Source organism: Chroicocephalus ridibundus, chromosome 2, assembly GCF_963924245.1.
Source record: "Chroicocephalus ridibundus chromosome 2, bChrRid1.1, whole genome shotgun sequence".
NCBI classification, from domain to species: Eukaryota; Metazoa; Chordata; class Aves; order Charadriiformes; family Laridae; genus Chroicocephalus; species Chroicocephalus ridibundus.
The window spans coordinates 160,094,384-160,112,565 of record NC_086285.1 but is presented as its reverse complement, the minus strand read 5'-3'; the positions used below and the strand labels follow the sequence as shown (position 1 = coordinate 160,112,565).

Sequence of the window (18,182 nt, the reverse complement as noted above, 5' to 3'; positions counted from 1 at the left end):
CACTTCCTACATGCAGTGACAGGGCAAGTACCTGAATTTACTAGGCTGCAGAAATTACATTCACAAGTATTGTCATGTTGTCAACGAGAAAATTCAGAAGGCATGAAAAAACATCCTACACGAAGGTTTAGTGCTTCCATCTTTTGTGACGGGGAAGCCTATATTTCATTACCTTCTGGGTCAAAGATACATTAATCAGAAACAGATAGTAGAGATGAGAGGCCCAGTAATTCATATTAAAAAAAAATTTAAAAAAGGCAAAACAAACAACAAAAACCTGCAACAGCTGTGATGTTCAAGGCTCAGATCGTGTAAGATTTGTATGCTGTAAACTGCAGTATTTCTACCAGTGTCGACCCTCTTATGAAAGCTGCAAAGTCATCATACATGTCTTTAAATCCATCTCGCCTTTATCATTTTAAGAGGAATGTCCTAAGAACTTCCATTGTTGAGGGATACTGCTACAGAGAGAGCTCCAAGATAGAATAGATCCTTCTTTTGAAGAGGTGCACCGATGGCACCAGAGATTCTAGAACACAGAAATAATCCATCTGAGCAAGACAGCTCCTTAAATAGAGAATAATTACTCTGTGAGTGGGACCCTTCACTTGCAAGGTCTGCACGCAATTCTCCATCTTTGTCGACTATGTCCTTGCATGGTAGACCCTCCCCATGCTTGCCTCTCCTGCCAGCTAGTTTAGTGGCTTCAGCTGAGCGTACTGCATAGATATCTCTTTGCATACCTATGAAATCTCCTTCTTCTGGTCACCCCTGCTGTTTGTCCTTCAGCTCTGCTCCCATCTGTGTCTCTCAGAAACCTGCTAGCTGCAGTGGCTTCTTCTCGCCCCCCCCCGACTCAACCTGCCTGCCCTTCTCTCCTGCACCTAGGGGCATCGTGACCGTGTGTGCACAATTCACCTCTCCCCAGAGCTGTCCCACACTGCAACATCCAGGAATGGGTTAAAAGGCAGGCTTTCTTCCCATGGCTTAGCCCCACATTTTTTTTTAACAAATAAGCAACTGACAAATATTTAAGCAGCAAATTGAACAAGCAAGTCAAACAATTACACAATCTTTCAGCTCTGAAGTGTTCAGAGCATATTTAAGCTGACACACTCACTAGCAGAATTCCTTTTGCGTTGGTCTTTCCAGTGACCTTTAAGGCCATTGCAGTCATCAGGCTGTCAGAAGGGTTACTGGCCGGAAGGGATGCTGGTAAGATGGCAAGTAGACATGATTCTAGCTATATCTTGTCACTGAAGCAAAAATGTCTTTGGTCAGTAAATCCATGAGAGGACAGTGCAAGGAATCACCAGAGGAACAAAATATGTCACTTTATTACAATTCGTATAGGTCACCTCAATTTTTAGTATAGTCAGAGATGACTGAAAGTAAATGGTGGAGAGAACTGGGTAGCCTGCCCTGCTATGTACCTAGTAATTGCTTGGCAATGCCTTTCCAGTGTTTTACTGATAATTTATTTGTTTCACAGCACATCTGACTTATTTTAGTCCTGGCTATGCACATGAGTTATTCATTTAATAGCCTGCCACAGACCCAGTAGTTAAAGAAAGCACTGAACAGGAAAGGCCAAGCATCCTTATCATTAGACAATATAACTGCCTAACTAGCGGTGTTTCTCTTCTTAATAATAAATCTAATGCTTCAGACATGCTACTGGAGCTGAAGCACTGTGATACATCACATAGAGAGGATAGCAAGACCCTCTGGTAACGTTTTCAACACTGACACAAATAATGCTCATAAAAACCAGTTAATTATCTGTGGAGCTTAGCTGTTGCTTACAAAGACATTGATGTATTACGGTAGCCCCAGCAGTGTCCTTGTGTACAAAACATTTATTTAGCCCATTATATAATTAAAGCATCATGAAAACAAGTTAAAAGTGTACAAAGGAGGAAAATGATTACTTTTGCTTATTTTGTAGCCAAAAGCTGGGTCTCTTGGATCGGGTTCGTGGTACCAATACTAAAGGAAAGCTATTTACCCCTCTGAATGTAGATGCCATTGAAGAAAGTCCTTCAAAAGAGCCTAAGAATGTTGTCTTGAATAATAAGGAGCGTTTTCGCACTGCATTCCGAATGAAAGCGTACGCTTTTTGGCAAAGCTCAGAAGGTAGCCCATCTGTGTTGATTTCTTTCTATTCATCCCCTCTTCTCCCCATTTTACTTTGTTCTTCTGCATCTTCTGTTGAAGGTTTGTGACTTTCTGGGCCAAGCATGGCCGGTCCCTGGTTTTACGTGGCACATGGAGAAGTTCCAGAAAATGAATGCTGGAGTCCAGGCAACACAGTGCTTGAAATAAGACAATGGCCCTCCAAAAACCAGCAATCAATGTAGAATATAGCCAGTGGCGTAATCAACCTATTTGACCTGGAACAAGAGGGCACACTGGGCAGTGATGTTATGCCAAGGTAGCTCCCTCCTAGACTGCATCCAGCCCTGCACTAGCCTGTGTCCAGACGTATCAAAGATCGAAGCCTCTTAAAACTTTGTTTATAGAGTCAGTGGCTGCTTCCCTCCCACTCTCCCTAAGACTGCTGCCCCTTAGCAGATTTCCACTGGGTGTCCGTGCAACAGCGTAGGGCATTTTTCCTCTCAGCTTCCCTGGGCACACATTTTTCTCTGATTATGTATAGTATCTAAATGGTGTCTGAATAACAGTTCCTCCTTTATTGTGCCAGCTGGCATCAGTGCACGCTGGGCAGACTACTGTCATGGACGCAGTCTGGGTGTCCACACCTGGAGCCTCATTATCCGTTGCCATAAAGCTACATGAGCTCCAAGTAGTGCAAGTGGAAGGAGAACTTGGCCTGTAGCTTCTACACCTGTTTAAGCCTTACGTAAAATAACTTTGGCAAAGATTTATCATTGTAAAAGCTCCTAAAAATGGGACCTTCTAAATCCATTGGAGACAAAGAAAAGTTCCCAAGTTTCAGAAATGCTGGAATCTGAGAGGAGAGCCCTCAAGTAATGTGTCTTACAGCTGTCCTGGCAGAATTATAAAATCCCTTTCAAGAGCTGATCAGAGAAAGAGGAACCTGCAAGAGATGTTCCTTTACTAAATTCGACTTACTTTATGTAGTGCTTTGGTTGGCCGGACCTCCCTCTAAACATTGTGTGGTCGGATGTTCACACAGCTTTTTTTGACCTGCTTTGCAGATGCAGGAACTGGGGAACCCATGGCAGAAGAGAGAGGCGACAGCAGCGACTTCCTTATGGAAGATATGATCCCCACGTTCAAGACAGCCATCCGAGCTGTCAGGTAAATGTCTCTGATGCTGCTCAAAGCTTTGCTGTGACTTTGAATGCTTATGCTTCAGAAGTCCCATTACCATGTTGCTACGTGTTGATTCATTGTTGCTGTTATTACTTTTTTTTTTAAATGCAATAAATTAAGTCATTCTAGATACATTGAAAAGACAGACCCTATTTAAAGTCCCCTTTGAAAGTATGCAGAAAGAAAACTTTTCAATAACATTGACCATGCCACTTCTGCAAAATACTCCATAAATATATTTATTATAAAATAACATTGAATACAGTTCCTTATTAAAATATGCTAGAAATATAGTATCTTGCTCAATTTAGTGATTGTAATATTTATGTAAAACTGGAATTTTTGCTTAACAACAAACTCTGAACTGACTCAACTCTTTTTTTACTCATAATTGTATGAGTGTGCAACATGCTCTTCAGCTGTCATATTTTAATAGATGCTGAGGTCTCCATTTCAGCACTCTTCGTCTTGTGACGTGTGTCACCTCTATTTTTGTATCACAAGGGATATTCCCTGGGGTTAGAAAACTCCTAGTGATGCTTGATAATGTGTTTAGCACATCAAGCAGACAGAATTCATCACTGGTGCGCTGTTACTCCTTCACTCTGTGTTTTTTACTCTCTTCTCCAGAAAAATGGAAGATACTCTACTTTTTACTTTTACTTACTAAATAGGAAAATACTCTACTTGCATTGCAATTGTTTTTTATTCCAGAAGTTGTTAAGTTTTGGGCCAGGGAATTACTACCTTCCAGGTGAAATACTGCAAGTCTGGAGTGCCCTAAAATTATTTTCTTAGAAAAGCTTCAAGGAAGGTGGTTATAAGTATATAAGCATATACTTGTATGTATACAACCATGATATGTATTCTGGTTCTTTTCTGGTTGGGTGCAGGAGGACCAGTCATTAAAAATTCCAAGTTTTCTCAAGCCTGCTGAAATCCATCTCCCACAGGCTTTGTTCGTGTTACCCATAACTGCTTCTCTCACGCTGGAAGTTTCTTCGTCCCTACTTCGTCCATAGTTTTCCCTTTCTTCCCCTGATACCTGCTTGCTTTCAACCAAAAACTTTCCATCTGTCCTGCTTCCCAGCCCCACCTCCATCAAACATGCTATTATTACTTTTGCAAAACTTCCTTTCCCCACATCCTGTGCAAATCTAATCGATTCATGCAATTTCCCTTTAAACTCAATCACAAGCCCAACTTTTTTTTTTTTTTTCTTTTCTTGTATAGTTTACCCAGACCCTGAATGCTAATGAGAAGTAATTCTTTCAGGCAAAACACTTAATGGGTTTTCAGGGTCACGATCAAGGAGATTTTAAATTGAAATTGCTAACAGTGTGATTCCTATTTTTCCTTTATTTTTTTAAAAAGTATAGTTTTGCTGTTATCATATACAGTTAGGTTATAATAGGCATAGGTATAATTTTGAAATCTTGAAAGATTTATAAGTGACGAAGTTAAAGAATTGAAAATCCTTAAAAACTCAGAATTATCTTTGCTAAATGAAAGTTTATACAGATTTTTAAAAAGTTAAAAAAAAAAACCAAAACACCAGCCTTGAATTAAAAACGGGTCAGAACGTAACAGACGACAGTAATTCCCCAATTCAGAGCAATAAGAACATGGAGACTCTACTGAGAAAGCAGTCTTGTATCCCAAGCCTGAGACAGATAAAGAAATAAAATGCTTTTCATTCTTTACATATGTTTCTTTACATATGTAGTTTAATCTTTCATTCTTTACATATGTTGTTTAATCTACCACAATATAACAATGTAAACTAAAGTATAAACTGTTGAATGAAGAATGGAAACAAGAATGCCAAACAGTTTTCAAGTGCTCTGGCCAGCACTGGTCCTTATTATTAGAATTTTGTTATCAATTACTAGGACATTTTATAATAATAGTAATAATAACAACAATTTTATTATCATTATTATTATTATTACTATTACTATTATTATTATTATTACAAGAATAACAACGATAATGTTATACTGCTGTTTTTTCAAGGACACTTCAGGCAGTTCTAACACTTGTTCTTTTCTCCACGACTTGAACTGCTGCTGACTTCTTAACTTCCACATCTATCTAATTAACATTTCCTATCCAAAATTTTCCCAGGTGCAAAATGAAAAAAACAAGCTGAAAATGATTCAGCATTATATACACTATAAATTAGCTTTATAATAGGCTGAAGCGTGAAAAAAGCAGCTGCAGCCTCACAGCTTCAAAATCTCCGGTGACTCGTGTTGTTCAAAATCAAATTCCACATATGATCTTGTAGCTTTGAACCATTTCTAGTTATGATGATAGTGTTGAAAAAGACATTTTGTGTGTATAATTTGTTTTAGGCTATTAATTATGAAAAGCCAACTATTACATATTTACAAATGTGGTATGATAGAGATTCTCTACTTATGTTTTATTGCCTTGTTTTGAAATAACGTGATCAATTTCCAAGCATCCAAAGTATTTATCAATTATTCAATAAAATGCAAATTATCATTCTGGAATTTCTATGCGAAATTAGTAATTTTTGTGTTTATTATGCAGAATCCTACAGTTTCGTCTCTATAAAAAAAAATTCAAGGAGACTTTGAGGCCTTATGATGTAAAGGATGTGATAGAGCAATACTCAGCAGGGCATCTTGATATGCTTTCCAGAATAAAATATCTTCAGGCAAGGTAAGAATCCTCTGGTAAATGGAAAAATATATAGCTGACAAAATAAAATCATAGTTCTCCTATTTGCCTACGAGGCCACCCAGAAGCTATGACTTTGCATAATGTAGCTGGTCAGTAAGAAAGCCTTTTCCCCGAAGAATAAAGGCAAACGAGCAGCTAGTAGGGGTAACTGCAGCAGAAGAGAGCACTGGCTCATATTTAGAAGAAGGAAATTGGAGTAAAGAGTCCTGTGAATTTTCTTGACCATTGTGTTATTTGATTAGGGTCAAATTTCTCCCCTTCTCCCCTTTTTACAGATGATAAATAAAAGCAATATTTGCTCTATGTAGAGTTTCTCTTTGGGCTGGTTTCTGTGCTGACCTGTGCCTGATGAAACACCTCATACAAGCGCAAAAATACATCAGCACAGAAGGTTTTACATCCCCTTCACTCAGGTGTAAAATGACCTGTATGAAAAAAATTGGAATTTTGGGCCTTTGTGACTGTTCAGGTGCAGTCTGCCCCCACAGTACTTTCCTGACAGAAGTGGTTCATCCTGACGTGCTTCTGAGGCATGGCTACAAAAATGTGTGCCCCTTGCATCCTGATCTGCGGGAGCAGGTCGGAGCTTGAGCTAGTAAGTCTGAGTTTGAGTGCCCGTGAGTGTCTATGTGTGTAGCTGGATTAGTTCAGTCTGTCCATATTTCCTGAGCCCTCCCCGCCCCGTCGCTCTGAACAGCAAAATGCCACACAGGGATACTCTTGATTTCTCTCAAGAATGGCCTGAGCGAGTGCAACTCATGCTGCACGTTTGGACCTTATCTAGACTTAACTCAGATGTGTAAGGCTGTTCTGGTCCTTTGGTTGAAGTTCATATTTTTTTTAATTTCAAAGTGCTTTTCATGTACCGGGCTATCTCATTTTCAAGCATGTAACATGTCTTGTTCTTACCTCACTATTATTGCTCTAGAAAAGCTCCTGTCTTCAATTATATACCACAGAACATCATTCTTACTCTATAAAATGATCTCTGCGTTACGTGAGTTTCAATGCAGTAATATCTTTTTGAACTCAGGAAGTTGAGGAGGGCTCATGAAGTTAGAAACCTGCATCTATGGAGAGGTCTACACACCTTATACTGGAGATCCTTCCTTTACTTCAAACTGAGGTGTTGTGTGACTTTGGACAGCAGAGAACCTCTCAGATACTCGCTTGAGTCCTAGCAGCAATAAAGGTGCCTGACATGATTAGGCCCATCTCCCGCAGTGTTTATGACAGAGTTTTGTGGGATGAAGACACATCCCAGGTGATTCAGGGCAGGAGTCACAGCACAGCCTCCGACCTGTGATGTTCAGCTCAGCAACGCCGTGCCCCAGTGTAAAGACTCACTAGTCAGTGAAGACCTTTTTACAGGTCTTTAAGAAAAAGCTTAATCCTGACAAGCCATGCGAGATTCCTCTTATTGTTAATAGAGAGCTGGTCAACATAATTAATAATCCCCCTGAATTTTCTTCACTGTGTTGACTGTATCTCCACTGATTGTAATCAGACAAAACCAGGGGCGTGAGTCCTATGCATTGTGTCTATGAATGGTGAGATGCCGTAGGAGTTGGATGAGGCATTGACTGATGGCTCAGCAATGCTTGGGTGCCTAGAAAATATCTAGCTATCTTTGTGAGGTTTGCCTTGAGCGTTTTTAAGTTCCATTTTCAAAACTCCATGGCCACCACGAAGCCATGCAATGTACCTGCAAGGACTGGCTGATAATACAGATAACACTCTCTGGATAGTGCTGACTGGTATCTGGTCAGTTTGGTACGTGGGCTGAATGAACAGAGACTTGCTTGTACCTGAGCGATTGGATATGCCAAATGAAAAAATACAGTGATACAGTAAAAGTGTGTAATTAAACATGCGGGAGCCTCCCAAACAATCTTTTTGGTTTGGTTCCAAATAAAGAGTCAAGTAGGATTCTTAGTGAAACTTCATTTATAGTTATATTTTTCAAACCAAAAGAATAATTATTAAAGACAAAAAAAAATTACTGATAATTAGGCAGAATAACTGCCAGAAAGTCATTGGTTTATTAAGAGTATCAGGAATTGCCATCTTTTACCAAATTCTGATTTTCACTATCCAGCACAAAACTTGATGGATCTCTCCTGGTATTTTTAGAAGCAATTGTTATTGGAGATTTTTTGACAATCGCATTATTTAGTTCCTTTGAAGGAAATGAAGTCGTGTGTTTCAAATGTCAGAGTATGGAAACAGTGAGCTAGATAATTAGTTAATTACCAGGTAATTACAATTCAATGTATCGATTGTGAACCCAGAACAGATCAAACACATCGTGATCCTCAATATATTGTTAAATCAAGACGTGCGTCCTTTTTGAATCTTTGCTACTGTTTTCTGCAGAGATGCATAGCATTTTCTATGTGTTCGCATTTAGAGATGGACTTATGCAATTGCACTTTTCTTTTTTTCAGAGTAGATATGATTTTTACACCTGGACCTCCATCTACTCCCAAACATAAGAAATCCCAAAAGGGAGGAGCTTTTTCTTACCCTTCGCAACAGTCTCCCAGGTGAATTTTTTATGCCTAGTCTTTTGCAGAGACAAAAACGGAAATAAAAAGTTAATTCATACCAATAAGCGTGCCTTTCGTTCATCCAGCCAGTACACTGTTACAGTAATGATGCTGAGAGGATATGTTGCTACAAGAAACGTATGTGTAAATGTTGAGCCACAAAGACACTGGCTTCCCTAAGAACAATGTATGATGGAAATCTAAACTTAATGGCTTCATAATTGTCTAGCTCAACTTCTCCATGGTTTGGAAATGTGATTTTATATGAAATATGTACATGTGATTGCTGATAAAGCTGAATTTCTAACATTCAACTAGTAAACCCATTTAAAAACTCACTAAAAATGACCAATAGTTTGAAGGTAAACAAGTTGTCTTCCTGAAGTGAAAAAAGTTTTGTTATAGCTCCCACCAAATGGCAAGCACAGAGTTTTAATGGCGTTGCTTTTAAACTGATGATTGGTGAGAATTACTGAAAATAAATTGCAATACCAAGTTTCTGGGTGTGAAAGTTCCAGCATATTATTGTATTGCTGCATTCCTGGTAGCAAGAATTCAATAATAAATGACATTTCTCATGTTATTTACAACTATCAATCTGTCAATAAATACCCATGAAGAACCACACAAGATCATCAACAATCTGTCCCCAAAGCTGCTCAGAACAAAAGTAATCTTACAGGAAATAAATTAACTTGGCTCTGTCTGGTTTATTCCACCCAGTGAAAAATCTAAAAACATGTAAATGTGAAGACAGAGACCTACATATATGGAAGAGGCAATGATCACTTGGGAAACGAAGCAGATTGCAAAATTTGAATGAGAAAATAACATCAGTAACCCAATGTACAAAATCTGACATATTTTAGTTATAGTTTCTGCTTGAGTAAATTATATTCACAGCTATATTTTGAATTTTGTCAGAAAGAACAACTGAACCTGTTAAACCAAAAGTTTTAGGGTGTATTTGTTCTAAGTCATGTTAAAGATCAAGTGCTTAGAAATTGTTTTACTAGACTTTGACATAGGTTATGGAAAGATATATGGAAAGATTCCTTCAAGGTTGGTTTGGAAATGTTTTGGTAAAGATTTAACTTGATAATGATCATCCTATATCCCATCAAATTCTAAACCAAAGTTCTTTAGTTAAGCAGAGATCATCTTCTTACCTCCTGAAGTTAGTTCATCTGATGGACAGGTAGTAGGGAATTACGTAGAAGAAAATTTATTCTGGAATCTACTCTAAATCTCCAGGCCAGACTGTCTCTTTACAGCATTTCCAGTCTCTGCCACTTACTATTTGGTTTAATGAAATTGAGAAGAAAAACCCACTCAGCCTTGAAACTCAAATTCAGTCTTCAAAGACACTAATTATAAAAAATTAGATTTAAAACCACATGGCAATCTGTGTACCCACTATCTAGAATATCTCAACATTTTTCGCAAAGCTGAAACTATTCCACCAAGTCTGAGATTAATTTCATTTTGAACTTTCTGTTGGCTTTTTTTTTTCTTAATCTTTATCTTAATTTTGAACAAAAATAATTTTAAATTAAAAATGAGGAATACATTTTTTAAAAATGCCTAGGAATCACATGGAGTAGACTTTTGTTCCTATTTGTGTGATAAATAACTAAATTCAACCTTTTCTTAAAGAGAGGTCCGAGTAGGTGTATGAATATACCACCAAGATAGTAATTCTGTTTTCTGATATAAATTACTTACCGTGATGCAAATTAAAACTGAACACTAATAAAGTTATTACTTCTTTATAGAAACGATCCATATGTAGCCAAAGCATCTACAGCAGATACTGAAGACCAAAGTATGATGGGCAAATTTGTTAAAGTTGAACGACAGGTATGTAATTTCATGACGATGATGGAGGCTGAGGCGCTTGTGCAGAAATGATAAAGCTGACATAGATTCTGTATGAGTCGTCGGCTGACCCAGGCAGATTGGTACTGTTGGTGATCAAGACTCACTCAGATCTTGTACTAATGATGACAAAACCACGTTGTTAGTTTTTCATGAAAGTGTGCATTTTGAAACATGTTGAATGAATACCATTACATACGGCAGCAAGACCCTAATCATGATGTTTAGGTGGGACTTTTTCATTCTCTTTAACACCACACTCGTCATGTCTGGTGCTTTACTGTGGGCACCACCTTCTTTTGCAGGGTCTGTCACTCAAAAGGATTGCCTCCACAGTTGTTATTTGGCCCTCTTTGTGCATCTTAACCTGTCGCTTAGCAAGTTGAGACACTCTCATTTTTAAATATATAACTAAGATGGAGGCAAGTGGCATTGATTCACCTCATTTTCTTTCATGGAATGTAAATGTTCAGGCACAAAGTACTATCAACAGAGAAAGGAAATTAGTCACGATAGTTAATCCTGATGTTGTGGGACTATTAAGAGTTAGAGAATACATCTGTGTGCAAAGGTAATTCCATCTCTTGTATTTTGGTAATAGCCACTTACCGTATGGTATCAAGACTTTGGTCATAACATTGTAGGCTGCGGTTGGATGCTGGACTGCCAACTATCCAGCAGTGCTAAAAATTTTTTTTGGCACAGTTCATAGGGATGGGTCTTCTTAATCTGAGGCGTTAGAGGGTAAAATGGCAGTCTGGCTTATCTAGCAGGACTGCAGTCCAGCTTCCAAGGGAAAATCATGTTTATCCTGTAATTACCTTCATGACCAATAAAGATGGCAGCACACTGCTGGAGGCAGTGCACTTGCGGGACCGTTGACTCTTTGATTGAACAACTGACTTGAGACAATATTGTAATATTGGTATTTTTCAGGTTAATGACATGGGGAAGAAACTGGATTTTCTTGTTGATATGCATATGCATCATATGGAACAGCTGCAAATACAAGTCGCTGAGATAAGTCCATTGAAAGAAACTGCTTCTCCTGCAAAGGAGAAGAGAGAAGAAAACAAATATTCTGAATTAAAAACAATAATATATAAATACACTGAGCAGTGTGCTCATGAAACTCCTTACAATTTCCAGCAGGTTCCAGTCAACAAAGTCAGTCCTTATGGTTTCTCAGCACATGGTCATATGACTCATTCACAACCTTTATCAATAGGTGGGCAAAACTCTGGCAAACTGCAAGCCACACCTTCCTCAACTTCATATGCAGAAAGGCCAACAGTTTTGCCTATATTTACGTTAATGGACTCCCAGATTAGCTACCACTCTCAAGGAGACCTACAAAGCCCTTACTCAGATAAGGTGTCACCAAGGCAGAGAAGGAGCTTAACAAGAGACAGTGATACTCCATTATCCCTTCTCTCCGTCAACCACGAGGAACTTGAACGCTCCCCAAGTGGCTTCAGTATCTCCCAAGACAGAGATGACTTCCCATTTGGCCCCAATGGGGGATCGGCATGGATGAGAGAGAAACGCTACCTAGCAGAGGGGGAAACGGACACAGACACCGACCCTTTTACACCAAGTGGCTCCATGCCTTTGTCTTCTACGGGAGATGGGATTTCAGATTCAATATGGACCCCTTCAAATAAGCCAGTTTAAAAGTGCGTGTGGGGGCAGTCACTGGTTGACTTCTCCATGTAATGTAAGCATACTTTGTATATCTCACTTACTCTACACCCAAAGCTTACTAGTTCAAAACACCAATGGCTGCATAAGATGCATGTGATATTAGTGGTAGTCATTCTGCACCATTTCATACAATTTACTAATGCAGTTTTTTTCATGCTACCAAAACTAAGAAGCTTAGTTTTGAGCATGGTTTGCATGACTTTACCCTATATAAATGGTGAAGCTGATTTCTTCTATGATACATATCTATCTGATACTCTTCAATACAACAATGGCAAATCGATGACATGCGAGATATGGTGGTCCTTGCTACATTTTGTAAACAGAGCAGCAAAGTAAAAATATTTTCAGGAGCAGTATCCCTTTGTGGAAACGTAACATCTGAATCCATTTTCTAATGTAAGTAAATCAATCTGTAACCAACCTAGCCAAGACCACATAATACTCAAAGCAGGGAAAAAGCTGAGTCAAAGTAAATGACCTTACTGAAATGGTTTTGTGCACTAAATGTTTCTCATGTGACCTATTATGCAACTACCCATGAAATAAAATGTCAAAAAGAAATTAGGGGTAGAATTTAAAATTATCAGATCCACCTCCTGGGATCGGTCATGGGTATTTATTTATTATAAAATGTAAATATAAATCCCTCAAACTGCTTTGAAAATCCCCACTTGTGTTTATAAAATTGCTCAAAGCGTGATTACAATGCTATTTTGTAGAAAATATTTTGCTAAGTCCATTTGCTACTTCTGGAGCCAAATTTTCTTTCTGTTCCAAAAAATTCAGTGTACGGAACTCCAGGTTTATACACTCCACTCTTATTGACTTATGTGCTGCTAAGTAAGCTGCATAATGTAACCCTGCCTCAGTTTCCCAATGTGTTAATTGGGAGTTATACGTCTGTATATATGCACAGGTCGTAAGGCTCAGTTCACTAATATTTGCCAAGCACGTTGAGCTCCTCAGATGTGCAGGGTGTCGCTGGTCTCTTCCCTGGGAGTTCCACAATGTGGGATGCTGCCAGCACAGTCTCTCTCTGTTCACTCTTTCTCTTGGAAATGGACTGCTCCAAATCCATGAATGTGTGCCATATCAATGTACAAATAAATAGACACCATTTTTGTCACCTGTCCCTGAGCAACAGAGAGATAAGTATGCTCCTTAGGCCTTAGCCAAATATTTTTTTATGGGAATTGGAAATAAGTTGAGGGAGAGCAGGAAAACAATCCAACCCACTGGGAACAGGGCAGAAATGAATCAGCTCTCACCACGACAGTGGGAATGTAATATCTCTACCACTAGTGAAACCAGCCTGTCCAAATATCCTATGCGGGATTCATCTGATGTCAATCCAAGTGTCCGTGAAACAGCATGCATTTGATGTCAAGTTCAATGGCTATGCACTTTTTACAGCTGGTGGAAAACTAATCAGTACAGTCAGTGAGCACAGGGTACAAGAACCGAAGCACACGTCAGCTTTAGGGTGAGACTAATCCCATCTTTAACTCGATTATCTACCATGGCCAAATTTCTACTGACTTCAAAGGGAGCAGGAGGTGACTTGCGGAGACGTCAGGTACGCCCACAGTCAGTGGGAAGGCTCTCAGCCCTACCCCACTGATCCAAGGTGCGGCCTCTACCATGGCTCATGCCCACCTGCTGTTGAGAATGACCCCGTCACAATGACCTCACCACCGCGGCTAGAGCACGGACCAGCACAGACACAAGGATTTGGCCTACGTAAGGTGTTAGAAAGTGGACTTTCTGCAGTGACTGCTTGTATTACACTGCAGCTGCACAACTGAGCATCACTGGCACATCCAATCAGAGCACAAGAAAGAGATGCACTTCACTGGGCTTCCCATGTGTAACCGGGTACTGCACAGGCCCAAATAGAATGCTCCTCAATGGAAGACAACCTGCTGGGTTTTGCCCACTGTAGTAAACTTCATGTTCAATTCCTCAGTGTCTTTGACGTCTCTTAACAGTCATTCCATCCAGGGAGCTTCTATTCTCTTCCAGATGTAGGCATTGCCTTCATCTTTGTTGTTTATTCTTTATTTAAGCAGACATCTAAAGGATTAGGATCTTCTTACTTCGTCTGCTTCTTCAGCTAAATCATGAGACATCCTTCTGGGACAGATCTCCAGAGAGAACAAATTGCTGTAGTTACTCGAGTAAATAATGCAGACCAGTTACAGCCTTTGCAGGCTGGGCTGAGTCCATGGAGCTGTTCTGAGGCCAGTGACTATGATGATATGAGGCACAATTTTGGTAATTACTTAATTGACAAAATAGCTATTGACCTGAAAGATAATCTGTATTTGGTGCAGTTTCATGGCTAAACTTGAAGAAAATAAAACGCGCTGACAAAAGTGTAATTCATTGTAATTTGGCATATTGAGAAGAATTCTTTGGCCATCAGTAATTCTAGGAAGTACCTGTGTTGCACCTGCTGCAGGCTTTCTGGTATGGTAATACATGTCTGTGGCGACTCGTAAGGTTTAACCCTCACATGACAAAGGAAAAAGAATGAAAACTGATTTTAACATTCCTTGACTACTGAAATTAGTGTAAGTATACGCTAGCCAAATATGCCTCACTTCCCTTATATGTCAAGTGCCTGGCATTCCTACTGATTTAGTTTGAGTTTGGCCCTTCTTAAAATGCTTTCTAGATCTGAGCAATCAAAAATTGAGGCAGCCAAAACCCAAGTGCAATCTGAGAAGTTCGTTTGTGAATGTCTTTTGACAGTGGCTATGCCAGGCAGTTCCCTGCCCGATTCCCCCTCAAATTCTTCAGTTCACTTTTCCCATGCCAGGTTATATAAAGGGAATATTTTCTCAGTATTAAACCTGGCTGAAAATCCATAAATCACCTCATTAAAAAGGTGTGTTCATTCCAAGAGAAAATCCAAGCAAGGGCAGAGATGGAAGAGTCTTCACCTGCACACAGAGTGCAGCCCCAGAGAAAGTGGGACTTGGGCTGCCCTGCGCTGTGTGCACTCAGCAGCTGAACTGCCTTCAAGTCAGCATTTTCTGTGGGCTGTAAGCACCGATTGATTATGTGCAGCTTGAAAAAAAGAGGTCGGGTATTTGTGGCCACATCACAAAGTATTTAATGATGCGCGAACTGGCCAGATGAGGTCTGCCTCTTATTAAAAGGCATTGGTGGTAAGCTCAGCAAGACCCTCTGCGATGGACATCTTGATCCTCTGGAGGAGATCAAAGAAGAGGGCCAAGGAAGGTCTCATTAGCTTATTTTAATATTTATTTTTTCTAACACTCTTCACTGAAACCAGTCGCCGCTCTGTTCAGAAGGGTGATGTGCTTAGCAGCTCTCTGCCTCCTCCGTCATCCGTATTTAAAATAGGGCGTGCATCAGTTCTGCTGTCTATGGTGACAACAGAGGCGTGTCGAGATGTCACCAGCAAGGCGAGATCTGGAGACCATCCCTGACCTGGGATGTGCACACAAACTTCATCAGACTCCAGTTCAGGTTGAGTCCAGGAGGTGAATCAACCTTAGAACTGCAGTTTATGTCTCTACCGTAGATACTGGACAAAACCAATTAAAACAACTGTGATTATTTGCCCTGGCAACATTTAAAAGGTCAGGACCTGTTTTGCGGAGTGGGTTCACCACATACGCGGAATCAGTTATTCACAATTTCATTTGAGAGGCACTATTTCTGTGTCAACAGTACTCTGCATACTAGGAGCAGATTAGATTTATCCCTTCTTCCCTTTGTGTGCGGCATTTCAGTTTAACGGCTATCAGCTTTGAGTCAGGCCTTCCCAGCAGATAGACTGACACTGACACGTTGTTTACATATAATTAACATTAAAGAGAATTAACCGTTGGAATCCACTCTTCGCTGACCCTTAACTCATACAAGTGAGCAAGGATTTATTTCAGGCCTTGAGATGTTTTTCATAATCAGAAAGTGTGGGCCTTCCCTCTGCTCTCCTTGAAGCCAGTAAGAAACCTCAAACTGATGCACCCGGAATGGGATTGTGTCCTAATCTGCCTTTATTTATGCATTTCCTTGTGCAAGACAGCACTGATCTGGAGACGTTTTTCTCAGTTACATTTTTATGCTGATTTTCCGTCACTAACAAATGACACGCATCTGGAAGTTTTTGGAAAGGTGAGTCTGTGTTTACATTGCGTACCTCCCTTTGCAGCGTTATTACCGGTCAAGCTTCCTCACTTTAGGTTCAAACTGAGACTATTTCATGAAGGCTGAAGTGAATGTTTAGCTAAAGCGTGCAAGTATAGAAATTTATGCTCCATTTCAGGAGTCGATCCTTTAAAAAAAAATCTAGTCAGGAACATAGCTGCTGTCCTTGCCTTGGCTTTTCCCTGCACTGAATTCATCAGTCTGGCTCCCTTCGAAATAAAAGGGAATTCAGCACGTGGCGAGATTGATTGAAAAGTCCCCAAAACTGACATCGGCTATATTTGCTCTGTTCTTATCTGTAACTTTGCTGCATTGTTACGGTTCAGAGTGGAAATAGTTTTTAAATTTTTCTGCTTCAAATTGTGGCCCAGCAGCGCCGTCAACTAAAGCCCACCCGAAACCCGCGCGTAGTGGGGCTGCTGGCTCGTGGCCTTCAGGCGAGCAGCGTGGTCCGACCGGTCTGCGAGATCACAGCCTAAAGCAATCAGAAAACGCAGATTAAGGAGCAAATTCAGCCCTGCTGGGAGCCTGGCAGTTGCAGCGGTGTCAGGTCTGAACTGAATTTGTCCCCCTTAGTGCAGAGCACGTGAGAAAGAGCTGGATCTTGGCTCCTTGCACCCCACAGCCCCTCCACTACACTTGAGGCCACCAAGAGCTGCAAACCTAAATTCTCTACAGCACCTCACGAATTTGGTGTGATACCGCTTTTTCAGGAGTCCAGGTGAATGCGAGTGTTCACTTTTGAAGTGAACTTTTGTGAACTCCTGTTTTGCAGAGGTGCAGAGGAAAAAGGGGCCGTTTTCAAGTGGTTTTAGCTGGGCACTGTGGGAACGAAGATCCTGGGTATCGCTGTTGCTTCTGGTCGTTCAGGCTGTAAGATCCGATCCTTCCCAACTTGGCTTTTGGTAGCTTCCCTCTGAAGTTAAGTGAAGCAAAATACTGGAAGTGGGATCCTATTTCCATCCTCTGAGACTGAAGGTTACATGGCCAACTGCATTTTGTTTTCTAGTTATGGCATCTTATTATTACTAGTATTTGTGCCTTGCTCACTGAAATTTTCTCCATGCTACAAAGATGCTTTTCAGATTCTGGCTGACAAGGGAACACAACTTTTATACAAGTGGCCTTTAGTGCTCTTTATAATATTATTTATTGTAATTTTTAAACTGTATGTGTAATTTATATTCTGGCACTGTCCAATATTTGAACAACTTTAATATGTTTATTTCAATATATTATGCAAACAATACTTCTTAACTGATTTTTTATGTTCTGTCTTTAAAAACTGCACCACTTATTAATAAATAGAAATTTCAATTATGACGTGGAGGAATTTCTTTTCGTTTAAATCGTGGTGTCTTCACACGTATTAAAACACAATGTCCAATGTACCCCCAGCAAAGACATTGGCAAAGATCCCTTTGACTTCATCTACGCAGGACTGAACTCATAGCTACTGGTAGGCTTTATCTGGCTTCCACAGCTAGTCCTGTTATAATAAAACGCACAGTAGGTCCCATTATTTGTGACTTCTTTTGATTTAGTAGCCATGTATCTTATACGGCTTTGATCATATATGCATGGGAAAATGAAAACTAGCGAAAAAATACATTCAGATTTGAGACACTAATGTGCTAAAATATGGTGAAGTTGCACACAAAATATATAGAGATCATAGTAATGGCACAAGGCTTCTCTGAATATCCTCTGCAGGGAATTTAACAGCTGGCAAGAGGGTTAGGTTGGGAGGTCACTTGCCTGAATTCTCTCCCTGGTTCTGTTGCTGCGTTTCTGTGTGGTCTTGGCCTCGTACCTTCAGCTGTGTTTGTCTTCTGGTTGTGTAAAACCACCGGA

General features: G+C 40.0%; 1 protein-coding gene across 3 annotated transcripts in view; it reads left to right on the top strand.

The window, feature by feature from the left end:
- Positions 1-17,600, top strand: part of KCNQ3 (potassium voltage-gated channel subfamily Q member 3) — a 215,181-nt gene extending 197,581 nt beyond the window's left edge. For all 3 annotated transcript variants that reach the window (XM_063327551.1, XM_063327553.1, XM_063327552.1), the window contains 6 exons: positions 1,949-2,136; positions 3,183-3,285; positions 5,860-5,991; positions 8,460-8,558; positions 10,337-10,421; positions 11,376-17,600. In XM_063327551.1, the coding sequence (XP_063183621.1) occupies positions 1,949-2,136; positions 3,183-3,285; positions 5,860-5,991; positions 8,460-8,558; positions 10,337-10,421; positions 11,376-12,113 (1,345 nt within the window). In that variant the 3' untranslated portion in view covers positions 12,114-17,600. The remainder of the gene's footprint in view (positions 1-1,948; positions 2,137-3,182; positions 3,286-5,859; positions 5,992-8,459; positions 8,559-10,336; positions 10,422-11,375) is intronic.
- The last annotated feature ends 582 nt before the right edge of the window (positions 17,601-18,182 follow it).